We start from the raw sequence: 19,759 nt of genomic DNA, 5'->3' as shown, positions 1-19,759 counted from the left end.
AGTACGGAACAGAGAAAATAAATTATTTACATAAGTAATTATCACACACAGCCTTACAAGTTGATAATTACTTTGCCTGGAATTGTTTAATATTATAAAAACTGATAATTTTTATCAGTAGGTACTTTAAAAAAAAATAGTATCTAAACATTATAAAAAAATAACGGGACTAAATTATTTTAATTTCCTTTCTCTGCTCTGGTAAGAAAATAAAATGCGGCGTTTAGTTCCGGCTCTAAAGACGCAATGCCTTGGATCTGCTTGAATATACCGTGCTATATAAGGGAGACAATGTTAAACTAAAAAAATAATAAATATAAATTAATACTGCTAGCCAAGGCCTGTTATTTCTTTTATTATAATTTAAAATATCACTTGTTTTATAAGATCTATATATATAAAGAATTATAGTCATTTATCCATATATTTTTTATATTTCTTGTAAACGGAGCCTTTATTTTTATATAAATTAATTTTATATTTTTATAATTTATAGCAGGTTCGGCAGAGAGAACTTACTAATAAGAATTTTCGCCAAACTGAAATGAAGTGAAAACGAAACATGAAAAATACAACTTTCGCGTAAATTACATCCGTTTCAATATTAAATTTTACATTAGGGAAGTGGGAATTGAACCCAGGACATCCAAGTAATTCTGACATAATACGTAAATATTTAAAATGCTGTCATCGTACATTTAGTACATGACTGACACACGTATATAGTAGAGGCTCCCACGTCATTAGTGATGAGACGTGTGTTGTACTGTTGAAATGAAATAATATTTTGTAATAGCAACACCTATTTCTAAATGTATTGTAAATTTCAATAACGTGATTGCAAATTATGAATCGATAGACGTTATCGATTTTCGAGGGTGGTCTGAATAATGAATAGGACGCCTCGTAAAGGATACAAGGACGTTTCAATGAAATAGTAAATAAATTAAAAATATTTAAAATTCCTCTCTTGTTTTTTTGCTACGATTATTTTTGTAACATTCTAATATTTATTTTGTAGAAACGTTATTGTTATGAATGGTAAGTCAAAATGCTGTTAAATCCAAACTCCTTTGCGTATCAAATATATTTTTATTTATCATTAATTTAATATTAACATAAAAATAACTATAATTCTGCAATTTCTAACGTATATTAAAAAATATGTAAGTAGTTATTAGCAATTTTATAACGAATGTATGAAAAATAAAAGAAACCCATGAGAGAATGGATAGTTGTTTTCCCGCGTTTTTTATATTTATTATTCGATGATGTGAGTATACGAATGAGATTCCATTTTATACAAATGTATAAAAACAGTAATTGTTTTAAATAGTCACTATATAAGAATAGATAAATATAATTTCTAATTAGAAATCTCTCATAAGTTTCTTCTTTTTTTTATATTCATTCAGTATAAATTTGCCAGGAATTATTTTGTTTTTTTTAGTGAAATATAATTTTAAATCGAAAACATTAGAACATTTCCATGACTGTAAAGTTAACTTAATAGTAAACCAAGGCAGAATAATTTATTTCCTTGACCTTTTTCAGAGGATATCTAATGTTAGAACAATTCGTTCTCCCACTTTTTCCTCCCAATTGTTCAGACATTGTTCGTCATTCAATCCTCCGTGTGGGAATCGAACCCCTTCACGTTTACAGTCAGTCGACGTCTCTAATGTAATTTCTTATACTCTTAGCAAAACAAGTATTGAAATAATGGGATAGTAATATACCAAATATCATTAGCCTGTCGCTTTCAACACTGGCATTCGAACACACAACCGGGTTAGTTACCAGTTGGGAAAGACACTAGGACATTAGGTTTCCTCACCGCGTTGCAGTGAATAGCAATAACGAATTAGGATGCAAACTGCTTCTTCTTATACTGGCGCCCGTGACATTATTGTATTTTATTAGAATTTTTATTTTATATTATATTTAATTGATTTTGTATATTTTTGTTTGATAAATAAAATTTCAAGTACGTCATATATCTATTTGTGTGTCACCAAGGTGATTTAGTCAAAAAAATTAATTTTGAAAATAATTACAAGTAGTAGATATCTAATATTGATATAATATAATTTAGACGCGAAAAAGCGTAGGTAGTGTTCGGAGCCACCCACAAGACATTGAAACAACCTCTACTCTCAAGACTGTTTAAAAAACAAAAATGTAGCGTAAGTACACAAACTTCAAATTCGAATAAAATTAGCAGTGCTGGTTACGACTGTAGTGCGATCGGTTATGGGTTCGATTCCCACTCGAGTAAATGAAATATTTTTGCCACGCTCTAGTAACGAGGCAAAGCGCGGCGTTGTATTACACACCTCAATATGCAGTACTTCCAGAATTTGTTTAAAGTTGGGTAACGGAAGTGTCTTAATGGGAACAGAGTGTCTTACGGTTAGGTTCCCAGATTTCCTCTGCCTACCCTGCTATGAGAGATACATCTAGCTAAATCCTCTTACATTTTTAAATTAATCTTATCATGTCATCTTATATTAGATAACATTTTAAATGTCAAGATGTCTTTTTTTTCTTATCTTGATGCATCCGTCTTAAGTGGTTGCAGTTGCAGCAATATTGTATAAAATATATATAATTAATTTATAAGATGTCCTTTTTTAATATTGCTTAAATACAATAAAGATAGCCAATCTTATAAGATGTTTTTATTATAGAAAATTACTAAAAAATAATATACATACACTAATAATATTACTACTGGCAGCATTGAATTTAAAGACGACGAATTAGAAAATTTCACATTTAAATTAAAATAATATAATTGACACTAAAGCATATTCCAAAGAAAATCAACATTAAATGACGTCTTTAAAATTTTATTAAATGTATATTTAAAAAAATATTTCAGGTAACACTGTTAAAGACATATTTAGCGCTGTTAAACAGACACAGAAAATAAAAATAAGTAGTAAAATACCTTTTACAAAAATATAAACTTTAAATTATTATAGTCAAATACATATTGAATGTTGACTGTAGCAATGTTTACAGAACGAGTTTTACGACACGACACGTCGCCATACATATTTGTTCAATAAAATATTTTAACGAATCACCTTCGAATCATTATGTATAAATATTAAAAAATCAAAAACTAAAGATTCGTGCTTGCCACTAGCAAATATTAAAATAGGTTTTTTTAATTTTAAACGTAAACACTGTTCTAGGTTATTCAAAGATTGTGAAAATTAACGTGTCTTAATTACCGAGGTCTTCAACAATTAATTCGTATATTTATTTTGTATTCGGACAGATCAATATCAATATATTTATTTCAATAATGTATGAAATAAAATTGCAATATAACTAAGAAAAAACCTATTTTAACTATAAGTAATTATGTACTGGCAACAATATAAACTTCTAAAATAACAATTTAATCCAAAATCCCAAAACTTCAAATTACTATTACGAACGAACGCTTAAAACCCAAAATTTTAATATCTTTTTAAAGTCCACCGATTCTGACACCATGCTTATAATTAATATCACTATAAAATGTGATAAATAAATGTTCAATGGCTTCGGAGGTCGCCACGCCTTCACCTCGAACAGGAAGTTAACTCGTTGATGGTCACCAAATTGATCGTACTACATTGTAATAAAATTAAAATATTTTACCAAATTTGGATGAGATTAAGGTGTTTATCAAGTAAAACGTATATTAATATAATAAATGAGGATACATGTATCCTCATTACGAAGGCCTACATCTGACAGTCCGGGAGTTTCACATAACCCGCTGGAGCTCTGGTGGCGTACCTGTTGAAGGATTACGAAATAATGCAGTAGGTATAGGTTTCGCTGACAATATCGCCATATAATCGCTTAAATCTTTGTTGAACTCTATTTATAATAAGTACGGTTTCTATGTCTAACATGAAATTCCTTGAAGTAGAAAGATAAGATTAAAAATAGCTATGCAAAAGTATTATCGACTATTGTAAGGTAATATACCTAAATTATTTTATTAACCTCACACTGTATCCCGGACATAGCAGGGTAGGCAGATGGTACTTAGTGCTAAGACACTCCGTTAAGACACTTCCGTCCCCCACTCTCTGCTAAATTCTGAGGCATTGCGTGGTGAGTGGCGGGACTAAACGCCGCGCTATGCCTCGTTTCCAGAACGAGAAAACGAAAATATTCAATATTCTTCATATTCCCAGATTAGAATAGAACCCACAACCGTTGCGTTTACAGTGCCCCTCTACCATGATAGCCTAATCATATAAATTAAGAAAAAATAGGAAATCTTACGATGTCTCAACGTGCGCTATTAGCAGAGCTACTTGACATTTAATATAGATTACATTTAATTTCATATTGTTATTAAACAAAACAAAGAAACAGATAATATATTTAAAAATACTTTTTTAATGAATAACCTTGATCTTACATTTAAAGTAGATCGGCAAAGTTCAAATACGTATAAAATATATGCATTAACTTAAGTAAATTACTTAAAAGTAATATATTTTTATAGCACATTAAGCTTTTAACAATTGATTTTGAGGATTGAAATTCGCTACTAGTGTTATATTAGTTCTATATGGTGAGATAAAAAAAATATTGCCTCTAAAATAAGCAAACAATAGGCCACAGTGTAATCAGTGATCTTCTCTTGATTTTTTCTTGAAAATATACTTTTTTATTTCTTTACATAGTTTTCATCTGTATCCCGTATTGAGAGAAACTCTAACATTAGAAATTCCGTTCTACATTTTTCGCTCAATTTTGGCGATATGTAAGAAACAAATAAGTAAAACGTGAAGCCCAAAAAGATGAAAAACACACCGTAACCACTACTCCATAAATCATACTCATACTCATTTACATGGACTTCCTTTCGTCCTTTAACTCAAAAATACATGTTATTTATATTTACGGCTGGGTTCAAGTTGGTCGTGACCCTGAAGGCTTTAAAGCTTCGTGGCCTTCCCTTGAATACGCAATGGATTAAACCGCTTTCCAAATGAAACTACACTAATTACTAATTACCTAGTTCATTAATAGAAATAATGTCTAAAATTCCATAAATATTATATAAAAAGAATAAAAAAATGTTATATCATATATTTCTAAGAAATTTTATTTGTAATTTATTTTAATATTATTTTATATTATTTAAAATAATCAATTATAAATTCCTATTGAATTTAATCATTCTAAGTAAATATTAAGAACAAGGTCACACAACAAATTAAAATTATCTATTTGTAGATAGCTTTAAAATAAATACTATTTTTGTACTCGTATCTCCATATCCTAGTAATATTATAAATATAATATAGAATATATAATATATATAGAATATAGATTGTGAGGATGGTATATTCACTTTCACACAAAAACTGCTGAACGAATTTAGATTAAACTTTATAGGCATCAGATCAACGCAGGCTACAAAGTATGTAGATGATATTGTATAATTTAGCCATAACATAACCATAAGTTTAAGCAGGCGAACCCGCAGGTGGGCCGCTAGTAATAAAATAAGCACAAAAGTAAGCGAAACGCAGGATTGATGAGAGATCGTCAAGACAGGAAGTCGTTTGGAAGCCATCAGAAAGTTCTTCCTAGTTGTGACGGTAAAAGCCTGGGTTGTTGACTTATGAGTTCAAGTTTAACTTTTACCAGTCGGTAACTTAAAATAATGACTCGTAGTGACCTTAAATTAAAATTCAGTTCAACGCCTTTTTGTAAAGGGTCGAGGGCGCCTGTGAAGGATTTTTAAAGGTAAATAAGTTTTACAATCTTTAAAAAAAATGGTTAAACTTGATGTTCCATAGTCAAAGTAGGCGCAAAAGGGAAAATTTCCACTTACTAGACTTCTAGAGAACAAATTATATTATTATCATTTCTTTTTTCTGGTAAGAAGACAAAGTGTAGCATGGAGTTCCACTCAACACACAATGTTCCCCATGTTACATTAGCATCCCTCTGCCAATCCTGCTGTATTGCGGGGTTCAGCGTGAAGTTAAAAAAATATAATTTATTGAGATCTTAAATTGTATGGAATAATGAATATAAAACTAGTTTGTAAACTGACAACACATAATTTCGCAATGTATCTAACAAGACCAAGACATAAACCCTGAGTTATAGATATTTAGATAAGTGGCCTTAACTAGCGAGCTAGCAGTGTTCGTCCTTGCCTTGCGTTCAGATTTTACTTAATAAAATCAAATAATACATACAATTTTGAGAGCGATCCTGAAATGTTGTTTTCATTCATAAATTTTATTTTAAGAATATCATTTGAAGATCTATATCAGTATTAAGAGCGATTTATAAGTAAGTAACTTCAAACAAAGTCCATTATATTTTTCTTGCATTTACAAAGAGACTAGAAAAATATTTAGCGAAAACTAAATTAATAATATTTTACAGTGTAGAGGAATTTATATATTTTTATAAAGATCTTAAATATTGCAATTCCAACTATCACTCATATTCACACTGAGTCTATACTGTGTTTGAGCTTATACTGTATTAAAAACCATAATTAGGTATAATTAATTAATAATAATTAAGTAAGCCAACAGTTCCTGAGTGTGGGTTCGATTCACACTTGGGTCCACGGCGGCGTTACGGTTACGCGGGGTTGAGTTCCACTATCCAACGTGCAATATCTTTAAAATTGGAATGTCTTAATATCGGGTTCCCTATGCTTTTAAAAAAACGTGAACCTAAAAAAAAAATAAGCCAACCCAAATTACAAGTAGCATTGATAACGAGAATAAAATTACATATTATAACATACATTTTTGAATACGAAATTAAACATTAAAAAAATATAACATATTTTATATCTTTATTTGCAGTGGAAGACGCAAGCGGCAGATATACGTCCATGTTTTACTGGGGCAACAACTACTGGACGGGGTCGGCCGAGCTCTGCAGCATTCTGAACGAGCAACACGCGCCCTCTAAGCATCATAATCGTTAGTATTCTTCGTAGATCTTATAGTACTTCCCGCAGGTATCCCGGTGACATCCCGCAGGGTAGGCGGCGAGTACATAGAGTCAAGACAATCAAAACAATCAAATCATTTTTTCACCCAATTCGGGATAATCATTGTTTTTTCCTGTTCATATTGTCAGATTAAGAAGATCATACCTAAGTGAGGATCGTACCCATAACATTCGCGTTTTCTAAACATTTTATTTTGATTAGTAAGTACATTATAGCTTTACACTGTCTCCCGCACAGGTAGAGGGAATCTGGGGACCTAATGTTAGGATTCCGTTCCCATTAAGACACTTCACTTCAATATCACAGCAATGAAATAAAAATGTTGAACGTTCCTTGAGTGGGAATCGAACCCACGAGCTGACAAGTTTACAGTGAGTGAATTAATTATTCAAAGAATGAAACGCCATTGATATCTAGTAATTTAATTCGATTTTATGTTTGCTGAATCTCAAAATCAATTAAAAATTATCTATTTATTAAAAAATGGACACAAGGTTGTATTTAGATTTTGATTACTATTGAAAATATTCCGTTGCATTCAAAAATATAATTTCTAAACTCTTTACACAGAAAACGCAGCAGTTTCTCTGTTTGATTCCCGCTCGAAAAAATGAAATATTTAATATTTTAATTAATTCGGTTTGGTAACGAGACAAAGCGGTGCGTTGTTTTACCTAAATGCCCATGACCGATAACTATTACTAAACTACTTAGAGCCTGTCAAGTGTTTTAGTCTCAACTCAAACCGTAATAACTAAACGAACGCAAATATGGTAAAACATACCGATAATATATTATATATTTTTTAAATTATCATAATAAAATAAAAAACAAGAAACCGGAACACGATTTTTATGGCTATGTCTAAATAATAAAAATACTCGTAGTAAATCATCAAAGAAAAAACCTATTATAATATTTGTCAACCTAACAAGTAACTTTGTTTAACGATCGTTTCTTCAAAATTAACATTACTCACAAAAAAATAACGTAGGTGTAAATTAGTCTTATTAATATGTAAAAAAATTAAAGCTTAATATTTTTAAGTTAGTACTTTCTATTAATTTGGTTTTGTATAAAATGTATGGTAAAAAAAAGATCTATTTAGAATATGAGATCTTTTAAAAAAAATCATCATTTATATATAACTTTTAGTTCCTAAGAAATTTGTGAACATTAAGTTGAAAAAGAATAGAGTTTCTTATTTTTAATAAGAAACTCTATTCTTTTTCAACTGTTCCATCTACTAGACCGTGCTATATGCTACATTCAATTTAAAGCTAAAATAACAAATCTAATTTTAAAACGTAGATTAATAATCAACCAAAAAAATTTATTGTCATAAACTAACCGTATAATTAAAAAAAATATGGGCGATTTGACTAATATATATCTGAATAGTTTTAGTCCATATGGCTTTGGATTCCATTTAAATCTCAATAGAAGTCAAACGACTTTAAAATATTTGCCAAAAAAAATACTTATATTTTATATAATATCCATAGCGTCCTTCTTAAAATAATGTAAATTATAGTCCAATTTACATTATTTATAAAAATTCTGATATTAGATAAAAATACTTGCGTATTTACTCGCTCTATTAGTTCGGCGAAAAGTGGAGAGGAGTGCTACAAGCGGGATACGGCGTTGAGCAAAAAATAATCGTATTAATTTAAAAAAATATTATTATAAATACAAATAATAATATTATGATTTTTCTGAACATGTATAATTTTTCTCCATAACACCAAAGTAAATTTCGTGAACAACAAAGAACAAATACTATTTTAAATTCAAAATACTCTTCATTTAAATAGACTTTTACCAGTACTTTTATGTATAAAAGATTAAAACATTAAAATAAAATAAATTTATATTTTTATAGCTTCATAAATCCTTACAGAACGGGATATTCATATAGAATCATATTAAAATACTCCATCGAAATTTAAAACACCCCATTTTCTAATCCAAGCACAACTTCGATCACAAGTCGAATTATGAAACCAATATTGCCCTGTTACCTATTTGATGAAAAACTATAAAGAATTTGTTTAGTTGATAAAGCTGATCTAAGGAACTATTGATTCAAATTGGAAAATTCTGTTTTCTGTTGGATTTATCGAGGAAGTCAGTTCTTTACCTTTTCCATTTAATCCATGTACTTTCGAATAGAGATAATAACTACCATAGGTGTTCAAATATAATTTTTAAATATTACTATTTTACCGCAAGGGGAGTAAAAGCGGTTCTTTCATATTTATAAAATGCGGCAATTTTCCGACGTGGTGGTGATGTAACCGATCTGGACGAAGGCTCGGACCAAAGAGTTTCAACTATTGCTTAGTAGAGCGTGAATTATAGAGTTCTCGAGATATTGTTAAATAAACAATGTTTAAGTTTACATAGTCTAATTAAAGAAATAAATATAATACGTAATGCTTGTACAAATTGTTTGTAAAAAATTGAGACTATTGCAATAAAATGCAATAAAAACTACTCAACTGACTTATGAAATGCATTCACATAAAATTTTCATAATATTCTTAAAGAAAGGAAACAATTTAAAAAGTTGTAAATTGATTACGAGTGATTGTTTCTTTTTATTAGTTTCACGATGTCTATCCCTCTGATATAAATAATTAAAATGATAATTTTGTGAAAATCAAGGTATTTCAACAGTAAACAAAAACTATTTATTTACATCGTTTGTTTAAATAGAAAACCTAAATGTGACGAAATGTTATAAAAGTGCGTTTATTGTTTTTCCTCAACCTGTCAACGCGGTTATCTGTTACGCCATTTTAAATGTAAAAACAAAAAATATTGGCTGTCTTTTTTACAGAAACCACATCTTATTTCTTTTTTACTTTTGGTTAATAATTTTTTATCTAATCTTTAAGCGCATGACGGAGTATGTTGACACTAGGTGTTCTTTGCCTACCCTGCTATACAGAAAAAAGCACAAAGCTAAATTAATATTTTTAATAGTTTTCCAAATTCTTAATAAATGTTATGAATATAAAGAAGCACAATTTCACATCAACAGAGATAAAAGTTTCAAGTTAAAGTTTCAAGTTATATGTTATTTTAAAACAAGTTAATTTTATGTCATCTGTTTTTAATAACAGTTTTATATATACCTAGGGTACATAGTACTGAGACACTGCTTTTCCCACTTTCCGTGTATTTTCATATACGAGTATTGCCAATTGATTAGTGGAGCTCAACGCCGCGTTCTGTCTACAAAAGAGGGAAGGAGAAATAAAAATTAAATATATATTATTTTAATCATTTTAAAACAAAAAATGTAATTCTTGCAGGTACTGCAGGATCTCAGATTTTCAGCGAATGGCGTCAAGACGTGTCTGTCACAGGACTAGGCCCGCCCTTCGACACCGCCTTCTACAACGTGCGAATGAGTGTTTCTACTAATTTTTCCGATATTGTCAAAACTGTAAGTATTTTTGTTTATAATATATAAAGTGTATGTTTATTTGATCTAAAAACCCAAAAAGTAAATTAATCATCACAAATATTGCTTTTTAATGACGATGTGGACATCTGCATCATTTGCATCATACAACAGTTAATGCACCTGTAAATAACATTTGCTCGTGACACCGGCTTATATTTCAAAACAACAATCGTATAAATTACTAGATTGTACCGCACCCATTTCTTATTCTAGTACTTATATCTTAGAAATAAAAGACACATAAACTTACTATTTTTATTTCAGCTCTCTTTTATATATTCCCATTACACTGTAGGCAGTAAGAACCTAATTTTTAAAGACTTCATTCTCCGCTTTTTCCTCAAAGCTTTCGTTCGTTATCGTTATGAAAGCCATAGCCATGTCTTGCTTGGATGATTGAATTAAATTATTGAAAAAAAATAAGTACCTACGCCGAATGAGAACCAAACCCTCAACCATCATGTTTATACTATCAGACGCTATCCCCCTGCACCACGATGATCTCAACTTATAAGTAATTTTTCAGCGTCGCACCCTCCATCTAGGGCTGTGCCTGCCACGAGCGTGCTCTAGAGAGCAAGTAGGCCAGCTGGTGACCGCCGTCCACGCACCGCTGTTAGCGCACAAAGTGGTAACCGTACGCTCGCCTGAACACGGCGGATACACGTACTTACAGGATCCTACCTTCCAGATATTGCTGTGAGTATTTTTTTAGCTCCTCGCTGTATCCCTCTTATAATAGGGTAGGGAGAGGGAACCTTGTCTTCAGACATTGCGTCGGAATAGTCGAAATGACGAGAATATCGAAATTCGATGCGCGCTTTGCCGTGTTACCGGAGCGAAAAAAATGAAAACATTAAATATAAATAATTCCCCCGAATAGAACCGAACCCGCAGTCGTTTCGTGTCATTCTCTGGGCCACGACGGATATTTTTTGCCCACGTGATTAAATAGCAATACAAACAAATACAATAAAAATTTAATCAATATTTTGTCTAACTTTTTTGTAGATACGACAAAAAAGCCTATTTCTTTTTCCTACTGTATACAACAATAGAGTTACATAAGAGAATGGGAATAACTCGTACCCCCGAGAGGGAATCAAACCCACTACCGTCACATTGGCCGCAGCCCTTATCCCAATTATATACGAGAGTAATAATAAGTAATAAAGTATAATTTAAAAGAATAATTTGCTTTACATTCACTAAGCCTATATTTGACCTGGATATCTGGTGATGTAATGAGCTAGCGCAGGAAGCCTTGGCCCCTGAAGTATTTATATCATATTGTAACTATTACTTTTGGTTTTTGCTATAATAATATGTTTGTTGTATACTAATTGGTTATAATTTGTTTTAAATTAGCTTATTTATATTCACAGACGTTTTAGATATTAACTGTTTTTAGATTTTGCTTAAAGTACGCATAGGGCTTCGTCACACACCATGCGACAATAGATAAAATGTGGAAAGCTACGACCTCACCAAAACCATTCGTCTTAGTGCGGTCTCTCTTCATAGTTCCTAAAGATGATTGAATGCAACTGTACTTTTTTATACATAATAAAAAAATATTATAGTTTTTTTAAATCCAAAATTGCCAAAATTCATTTCCACAATTGTTCTGGAATTCACGAAAAGGAGCGTATAAAAATTTATGCGTAGCGGGACTCGAGCCTATTCGAAACCTTTTCACTTGGGTCTTGTTATATGTGTTACCATTTATGGAGTAAAATGTTTACAAATTTTCGTTATCCAAATATTATTCCTAAAAATTTTCGATTATCAAAATAGTAATTCATTGAGTATAGCACCAATTTTTAAAGAGTTACTTTATACTAAAAGACTTTTTTAATGTAGGTGAAAAATTTTAATTAAATAGAAAATGTTTGTTTTCCAGTGCAGTATCATGTATAGTAGGTGTTCTACTGATCACTGCCACCGGCTACGACATGAAGATAGCTCACGAGGTGCGCGCGCGCAGACGACGCGCCGCCAACATGGCGTCCGTGGAGAATGGCTCCGCTGACATGAAACTTGGATTGAACAGCTTGGATAATATTACTGTGTCTAAAGGTATATTTTTCGTCATCTATATATAAAAAACTGTCTGCTACTATGCTAGCCATGCGATAGAGAATGCTGAAAGTTAAAATAAAAATTCTTTCCTTCTTTTTTTCTGCCCTATCCCCTTCCTCCTTTCTTGAAGCATTAAGAGAAAAGTTCGTAAAATTCCTACGGGAACGGGATGAAGGAAAATTTTACGTTTTATGGTTGACACAAACAAAGTTATGGTCAACCATTACAATGTAAGTATATATTGTAGGTATCTTTAGGTGGGTGGAACAATCGACCTCGTATTTTCAATTAATTCTCTAACATAGACATAATGTCATCTTTATCATTTCGTTTCAATTAAATTATTAGTTTAAAATATATTTCTTTATTAAAAATTAAATAAAAAATGTAGTTCTTTTAACAGGAAAATCAATGTACAACGTGAACAATAATATTGCAATCAACAGCAATAACTCTGAAGAACAGCTCACAGCCGAAACTTCTTCCACGACCGATGAGGAGCTAAAACTGAGTAAACAAATTATTCTAATAACTATAATTGTTATATAAGGTACAATTTTTAATTAATTCTTCGTGATTTGTACGTTGGAATCCTAGAAATTAATAGTATCGCTTAAAAAAAGATTGCAATTTTTTGACACAAGCGGATCCCCGCTCGAGGAATACATTTTCATTTCTTCGCTCTGGTGTTAATAGAAAACTTAATTAATATAACATTTTTAACTTTACAATTAGATAAGAAAAATAATTTTAACATACTAGGACTTGACCTGCGTTCTTATCAGGCGCAATTAAAAATTCTTATTCGAATGTTACAATTTTTTATACGTTTTATAGAAAACATTTTTTTAAACAATATATCCAAACATAAGTAATAATATTAAATTCTTAATTTCAAAGGTGTGTGGTCAGAGTTGCTACTATCATTCTCGATGAAGGCAAACATCCTGCAGATCTTCGATCAGTCGGTGGGCGCGGACACCGTGTCAGTGGTGCACGGCATACGCACCTTTTCAATGATATGGATTATATTTGGACATACATGCATTGTTGTTTTTAAGGTAAGCTTATTTATAATTAATTTATATGAAGATACGTTTGTATTAAACAAATGTTGTGAAAATTATATAATATTATAATAACTAAGGTCAACATAACGTGATAATACGCGTAATAGTTAGGCCAGTCGTGGCGCAGGAAAACAAGCATGCAACTGTAAATGTGGATTCGATGTGCACTCGAAATTCAGAAATTAAATATTCAATTAATTTTCTCACTCTGGTAACGAGGCAAAGATGCATTTCCGCCACTCAACACGTAATGCCTCCAGATTTCGGCGGAAAGTGGGCAACGGAAGTGTCTTAACCAGAAAGGAGTGTCTTTAGACTAAGTTCCCAGATTCCCTCTACCTTACTCTGCCTCTGTTTGTCTTGTCACAACTCCGCGGCGTTGAATTCCACAATGAAAAACGCAATGTCCCATAAAATTGGGTGGTGCATGAGCACTAGACTAGGTTCCCTCTGCCTATCGTGTTTTATGCGAGTAACAGGATAATGTTAAAAAAATAATTCAAGTGTTTTTCTAATAATAATGTTTAATTGTTTTTAATATAGTAATGTAACATTAACAGTACGCGGACAACACTGCCTTGAGAGCGATCCTAGAGAAGAGCTTCTGGTTCCAACTGATCCTCAGCGCGGTGTACAGTGTTGATACTTTCTTCTGTCTTGGGTAAAAAAGAATTCCTTAACATATTTTTAATATATATTTATAGATTTGTTAACTATTGGAAAATAATATTTTTTTAAAAGTTTTGTTTGTTTACCTCTTTAACAACTGTGTCACGTCACAAAACGCTTATTTGAATAATTATTCAATTGTTTTTTTTTTTTTTTTTCAAATTACTGGCAACACATATTTGTTCAGTATTTTTGGAAAGTTTTGAACAATGGACGTAGAGCAATAGAAGATTTAAATCCATCCATCCATTTAAACAAAATAAATACTATACATTAAGGAATTTTAATTTATATATTAAATATTAAAATAACAATTTCCAGAGGTCTATTGGTATCGTTCTTATACTTCCGTACTAACGCGAAGGGCAAGCTCGACCGCCTCACGAAGGGCCGCCGCAAGCTGACCGCCGGCGCGTTGCAGTTCTTGGGACTGATTGGATATAGATTTGCAAGGTTTTTTTATTTTATGTTTTAAATTGAAAAAAAGATCATACCTATTTAAAGTTATTTATTATTTTAATTCAATAATTTAAAGTATTATTTTAATTTTAGGGAACTATAGTAAAACACTACATTACATATTTTAAAGTGGTATTTAAGTTGTCGGATATTTATCGTGTAAAAAAAGAAATAAATATATATGATAAAACTTAAGGGGTGACCTTTTGTTGCTATCTTACTGCCATGTGGCTGCCACATGATACAAGATGGACAGAAAAAATCCAGAATTAGAAGAAACTTCTATTTTCTAGAAATTAATATACGGATATGTGTTATAGACTCACAGCCCCCTACCTCTTCATGCTGGGCGTGGTCGAGGTGGTGATGAAGTGGTTCGAGCACAACGCGGTGTTCGAGCCCCCCGCGATGGACCATGAAACCTGCCCCAATTACTGGTGGAGGAACCTGCTGTATATTAACACTCTGTTTCCTGTTGATCAAATGGTGATTTTTTTTTTTTAATTATTTACTTTTTTTTTTTATTGTAGATAGGCAAGCAGTTGTCCGCTATCTCACCTGGTGGTAAGTGACGATGCGAACGAAGGTGGAGCACGTTTGCCTAGATAGTGCCTATTAATTAATATTATTTTTAGTTTTTATTTACACTGTGTCCCGCATATAGCAGGGTAAGCATAAGACACTCCGTTCTCCACGCGACTCCAGTGCTGGGTTTTGCCTTGTCACTAGAGCGAAACAATGTGTGGAAATAAAATATTTGAATTACTTACATGGCGTACCATTGTATAATACAATAAAATTATATGTAGAGTTTGTTATCGAGCTGGCTTTAGTGACATGTTCATCTGACGTTTCAAAATCACTTGGAAAAGTATTTAGGTAAAACCATATTTTAATATATTTTTTTTCAGTGCATGTTATGGAGTTGGTACTTATCAGACGACACACAGTTCTACGCAGTCAGTGTTATTCTTCTTATCCTCGCTATAAGGTAATTTTAAATTTTCTTTATATAATTTATTTAAGTTCTTGTTTAACTAAGATTATGAGAAACTACAGCAAGTAACATTGTATATCAATTATTTAATATATCAATATTCGATAAGAATGTGACTAAATTAGAAAGAGAGATCTAAATCTTAGTTTTTGTGTTATCTGTTTTGATTATTTTTAATTGTTTTTTTATATGAAAATTCCAGTGCTGAAAATTCTCGAAACATCACGGAATCCAACCCCAAGAACAGTAATAAATAAGTCAAATAATATTTTAATAACATTGATTGCAGCCACTTCAAGCTATCAGCAGTATTAACACTCATACTGTTCCTGTCATCACTGGTGACCACTGGCTACGTCTCCTACACCTCCCAACACATCCCTAACAGCGAGGACCCATTCACCCAGTTCGACAAAATATACGACAAACCTTGGACGAGATTGGGACCTTACCTGGTGGGAGTGGCCACTGGATGGATACTATTTAAGACCAATTTGAATATTAAAATGGGGAAGGTAATGCTTTGTTTTTGTATGTTTTTATATGAATATATGTATCTAAAGTGTATTTTTAATTATGAATCTTGATGTACTTTAAATATTTTTTTTATCCTAGTTTTGTGTTGGAGTTGTCTTCTTTTATATTAAAAAAATATGCAAGATGTTAACTTTGTCTTAAGTCAACAAACCAACGTAACGACGACATATTCATTTACATTGAGAATATAATAAGACGGTAACACTCGTAATTCAACACAATCTCTAACGTTCAAAACTTTCATTTTGAAAACATTCATTGGCGCAGTTCAATATAAGTTCAATTCACTCAAATGAGTAACTATATTGAAATTATTTTTATTTCCTCAATTTGGTGGACACACGTCATTGAGTTCCACTCAATGACTAAAGGGAATTTAGGTGAAAAGTGAAGTGTGTTAACACTCCGTTCTAGGAACTGCTGTCTGAAATGACGGCCCTGAAGTCAGATTTTCTGGATTTTTATTCATTATTAATTTGACAAGTAGATAACCAAAAGGGCGGCTACGACTCATCGTAGGTACTATAATACACTTAACTCCCGTCTACCTTCCCAGATCTGGGCAACAGTAGGCTGGGTGGCCTGCATATCAACACTGCTGGTGTTGGTGTTCGGTCTGCACCGCGCGGAGCTGGACGTGGTGTCGGCGGCGGTGTACAGCGCGCTGTCGCACTCGCTGTGGGCGGCGTGCGTCGCGTGGGTCATTGTCGCTTGTTCTACGGGATATGGGGGTTTGTGTTTGTTTGTTTGTTTTTTTGATAGTAGATTTATAATATATTATTTTTTTTCATATTTATTTCTGTTTCTAATTTATTATATTATTTTATAGTACACACCGACTGTAACTCTGAGAAAATATATTTTTTTCTGAGTACACTATCATTTTTCTTTTAAATACCAATTGTCTTTATAAATCATCAAGAAACCCATTAAACTATAAACACAAAACTTCATTCAAATTGGCACAGCCGCTTAGGAGAAGTATGGTGACAAACATACGCACAGAGTTATTAATCTTAAATTATTAAAAGACTGTAGATAAATTCACATTTCATTATAATATTACTTCCTACTAATCCTACGAATATTATAAACGTGAAAGTTTGTGAGAATGGATGTTTGTTCCACTTTCACGCAAAGCCAAATCTGCTAATTTTAAATTCAACCATCTCCTACAGGCTGGGTGCGTCATATGCTCGCGTCGCCAATACTATACCCGCTGTCCAGATTGACGTACTGCACCTATTTGGTGCACCCCGTGGTGCTGCGCTACCTCGCCATGCATCTGACGCATCCTATACACTTGGCTGAACTGCTTGTGGTAAGTATATATCAACTTCTAGCCTAGTTATCGTCAATTGAATAAAACGTCTTTTATTAGAACACTAGTTGAAATGTTTAAACTTAAACAACTACTTTTAACACATTTTTTAACAAAATTATTATAAAATTTTGTTCAAAAATGTTTAAATAGTTTTAATAATAGAAATATTATATGAAAAGTATTTATTTTATTCCAGTTCGTCTTGTTCTTGGGGCTGACAGTAATGTCGTACTTCCTGGCATTTGTAATATCAGTCATGTTCGAAGCCCCCATAGTCACCATGCTCAAGATAGTCTCCCCACAGAAGAAACCACATCGAGTGTGATATCAAGTATAAGCAAAAACTTTATTTTTTCCTTAAAGATATTTTTTAAGCTTTATTTAAAAAGCCTGATCGCTTTTAGATATAAAATTATGACTTTAATTGCTTAGAAATGTCCAAATATGTGAAATTTGTAGGATACTGTTGCTATTTAGTATAAAATCTTGTAATTGCGTGTAAAAAAACTTATTATAGTTATTGTTAATATTTTTAGCAACATATAAATTGTAATATATCCGTATTCTTTTAGTAATAATTTAAATTAATAAAATGAAACGGATTACGCTTACAAGATTTTTCTATGGTAGCGACAGTATATTATTTACAATAAAATTTTGGGCCGTTTTCTACGAAAAATTATATAGCATGCCTAACAATGATTATTTAAAATAACTTACAAATCAAAATTATTTTGTTAGATTTCTTCTAAAAACAATATAAATATTAAAAATAACATAGAAAACTAATATTCCCATCTACGAGAAATAATAATTAATTAGAAATTATTAAATATTTTCAATTTAATGAAATTATATATACTTAATTATTATTAAGCGTGTAATATATAAAGGCCAGGAATAAGAAAATAATAAATAATAATAATACAATGTAAAGTAAACTAAGTTGTAAAACGCTTTTACCAAGTAAAAGTACAAATCAATGAATTTATATGACATATATTTTAGATTTCAAAGTCGTGTTTTTTTATAATAATTATAACTAAACACCGACTATGTAAATGTATGTACTATTATAGTTATTATTAATAATAAGATTTTTGAAAGTTTTGAAAATCACTCTTAGAAATACTAATATCTGCATTAATTACTCAATAATAATATGCAAAGAAGTGGAAAGTGTGGCGTCAGTCCCGCCACTTGGCCTTTTTTTAAAATTTTAAAGCGTGAAGTATATAAATATTCAAGTTATATATATAATTATTAATGAAGTGATAATCTTATTTTTTAGGAACTTGTGTATATTAAAGGAAAAGTGATTGGTGAATGATATATGAAATGCGACTCTCCCAGACAAATTTGATTAATATCAATTAATTAATTTGTAACTTTGTCTAAAATAATTAATAAGCAAAATACTGCATTGATTTATCGAACTCACAACCGTCGTGTTTACAGTAGCAAGTCTTGTGCCCCTGCGCCAACCACAGTCTCATATATAAAAATATCATTATTTTATTTAAATATAAAGAAATAGCATTCCATAATAAATAATATTTCTAAGAAATATTGCAATTTCACTTTTCTTACTAAGCCTATTAATAAAGAATGTATACTTTATAATATAGAAAATCATCGAGTTATATTTTTTTTAGTTCATTAATAAAAAATACATTTAAGAGAAAAAGTTAAAATTAAAAATATTTATTGGCGTATTTTTAAGAAATTAAAATAATGAAAACTGTTTATACGTTTTGGGAAATCATTAATTGTCCAAAAATGTACATAATTATAGTAGATAGTAATTGTACTTTATTATAGATGTATGTAAATACGATGTAAATAGTTATGTTTTAAGTTTTTATGAATGATTTTTTATTATAAAATGATAAATAAAATAAAATTTGTTTTATTTTTTGTTATTAGTTACTGTAAATATTTATTACATTATTAAAATATGAGGCAAAAATTACTGTTCCTACTTATATAAAAGATATGGTCATTGGTTGTGATTGATTTGCGGAATGACGAAATGACTTTTTAATAGATTCTGTAGTAATTTTTCTAGCTAAAAAAATATGAAATGAAATGAAAAAAAAAATTAATTGAATTCCAGTATAAAACAACC

General features: G+C 30.9%; 1 protein-coding gene across 1 annotated transcript in view; it reads left to right on the top strand.

The window, feature by feature from the left end:
* LOC146534918 (uncharacterized) overlaps positions 1–19,424 on the top strand; it is a 42,072-nt gene extending 22,648 nt beyond the window's left edge. Inside the window, exons 2-15 of the mRNA XM_085192468.1 lie at positions 6,864–6,983; positions 10,339–10,472; positions 11,020–11,192; positions 12,397–12,572; positions 12,979–13,086; positions 13,476–13,636; positions 14,206–14,306; positions 14,636–14,767; positions 15,094–15,259; positions 15,685–15,764; positions 16,060–16,285; positions 16,864–17,038; positions 17,486–17,628; positions 17,828–19,424. Coding sequence (XP_085048594.1) covers positions 6,864–6,983; positions 10,339–10,472; positions 11,020–11,192; positions 12,397–12,572; positions 12,979–13,086; positions 13,476–13,636; positions 14,206–14,306; positions 14,636–14,767; positions 15,094–15,259; positions 15,685–15,764; positions 16,060–16,285; positions 16,864–17,038; positions 17,486–17,628; positions 17,828–17,956 — 2,024 coding nt within the window. The 3' untranslated portion in view covers positions 17,957–19,424. The remainder of the gene's footprint in view (positions 1–6,863; positions 6,984–10,338; positions 10,473–11,019; positions 11,193–12,396; positions 12,573–12,978; positions 13,087–13,475; positions 13,637–14,205; positions 14,307–14,635; positions 14,768–15,093; positions 15,260–15,684; positions 15,765–16,059; positions 16,286–16,863; positions 17,039–17,485; positions 17,629–17,827) is intronic.
* The last annotated feature ends 335 nt before the right edge of the window (positions 19,425–19,759 follow it).

The sequence above is a fragment of the Heliconius melpomene genome, chromosome 11 (genome assembly GCF_056956725.1).
Source record: "Heliconius melpomene rosina isolate 202511_hmr_F chromosome 11, ASM5695672v1, whole genome shotgun sequence".
NCBI lineage: Eukaryota > Metazoa > Arthropoda > Insecta > Lepidoptera > Nymphalidae > Heliconius > Heliconius melpomene.
The sequence above is the reverse complement of the archived record's forward strand: the minus strand, read 5'-3'. Positions and strand labels throughout refer to the sequence as shown.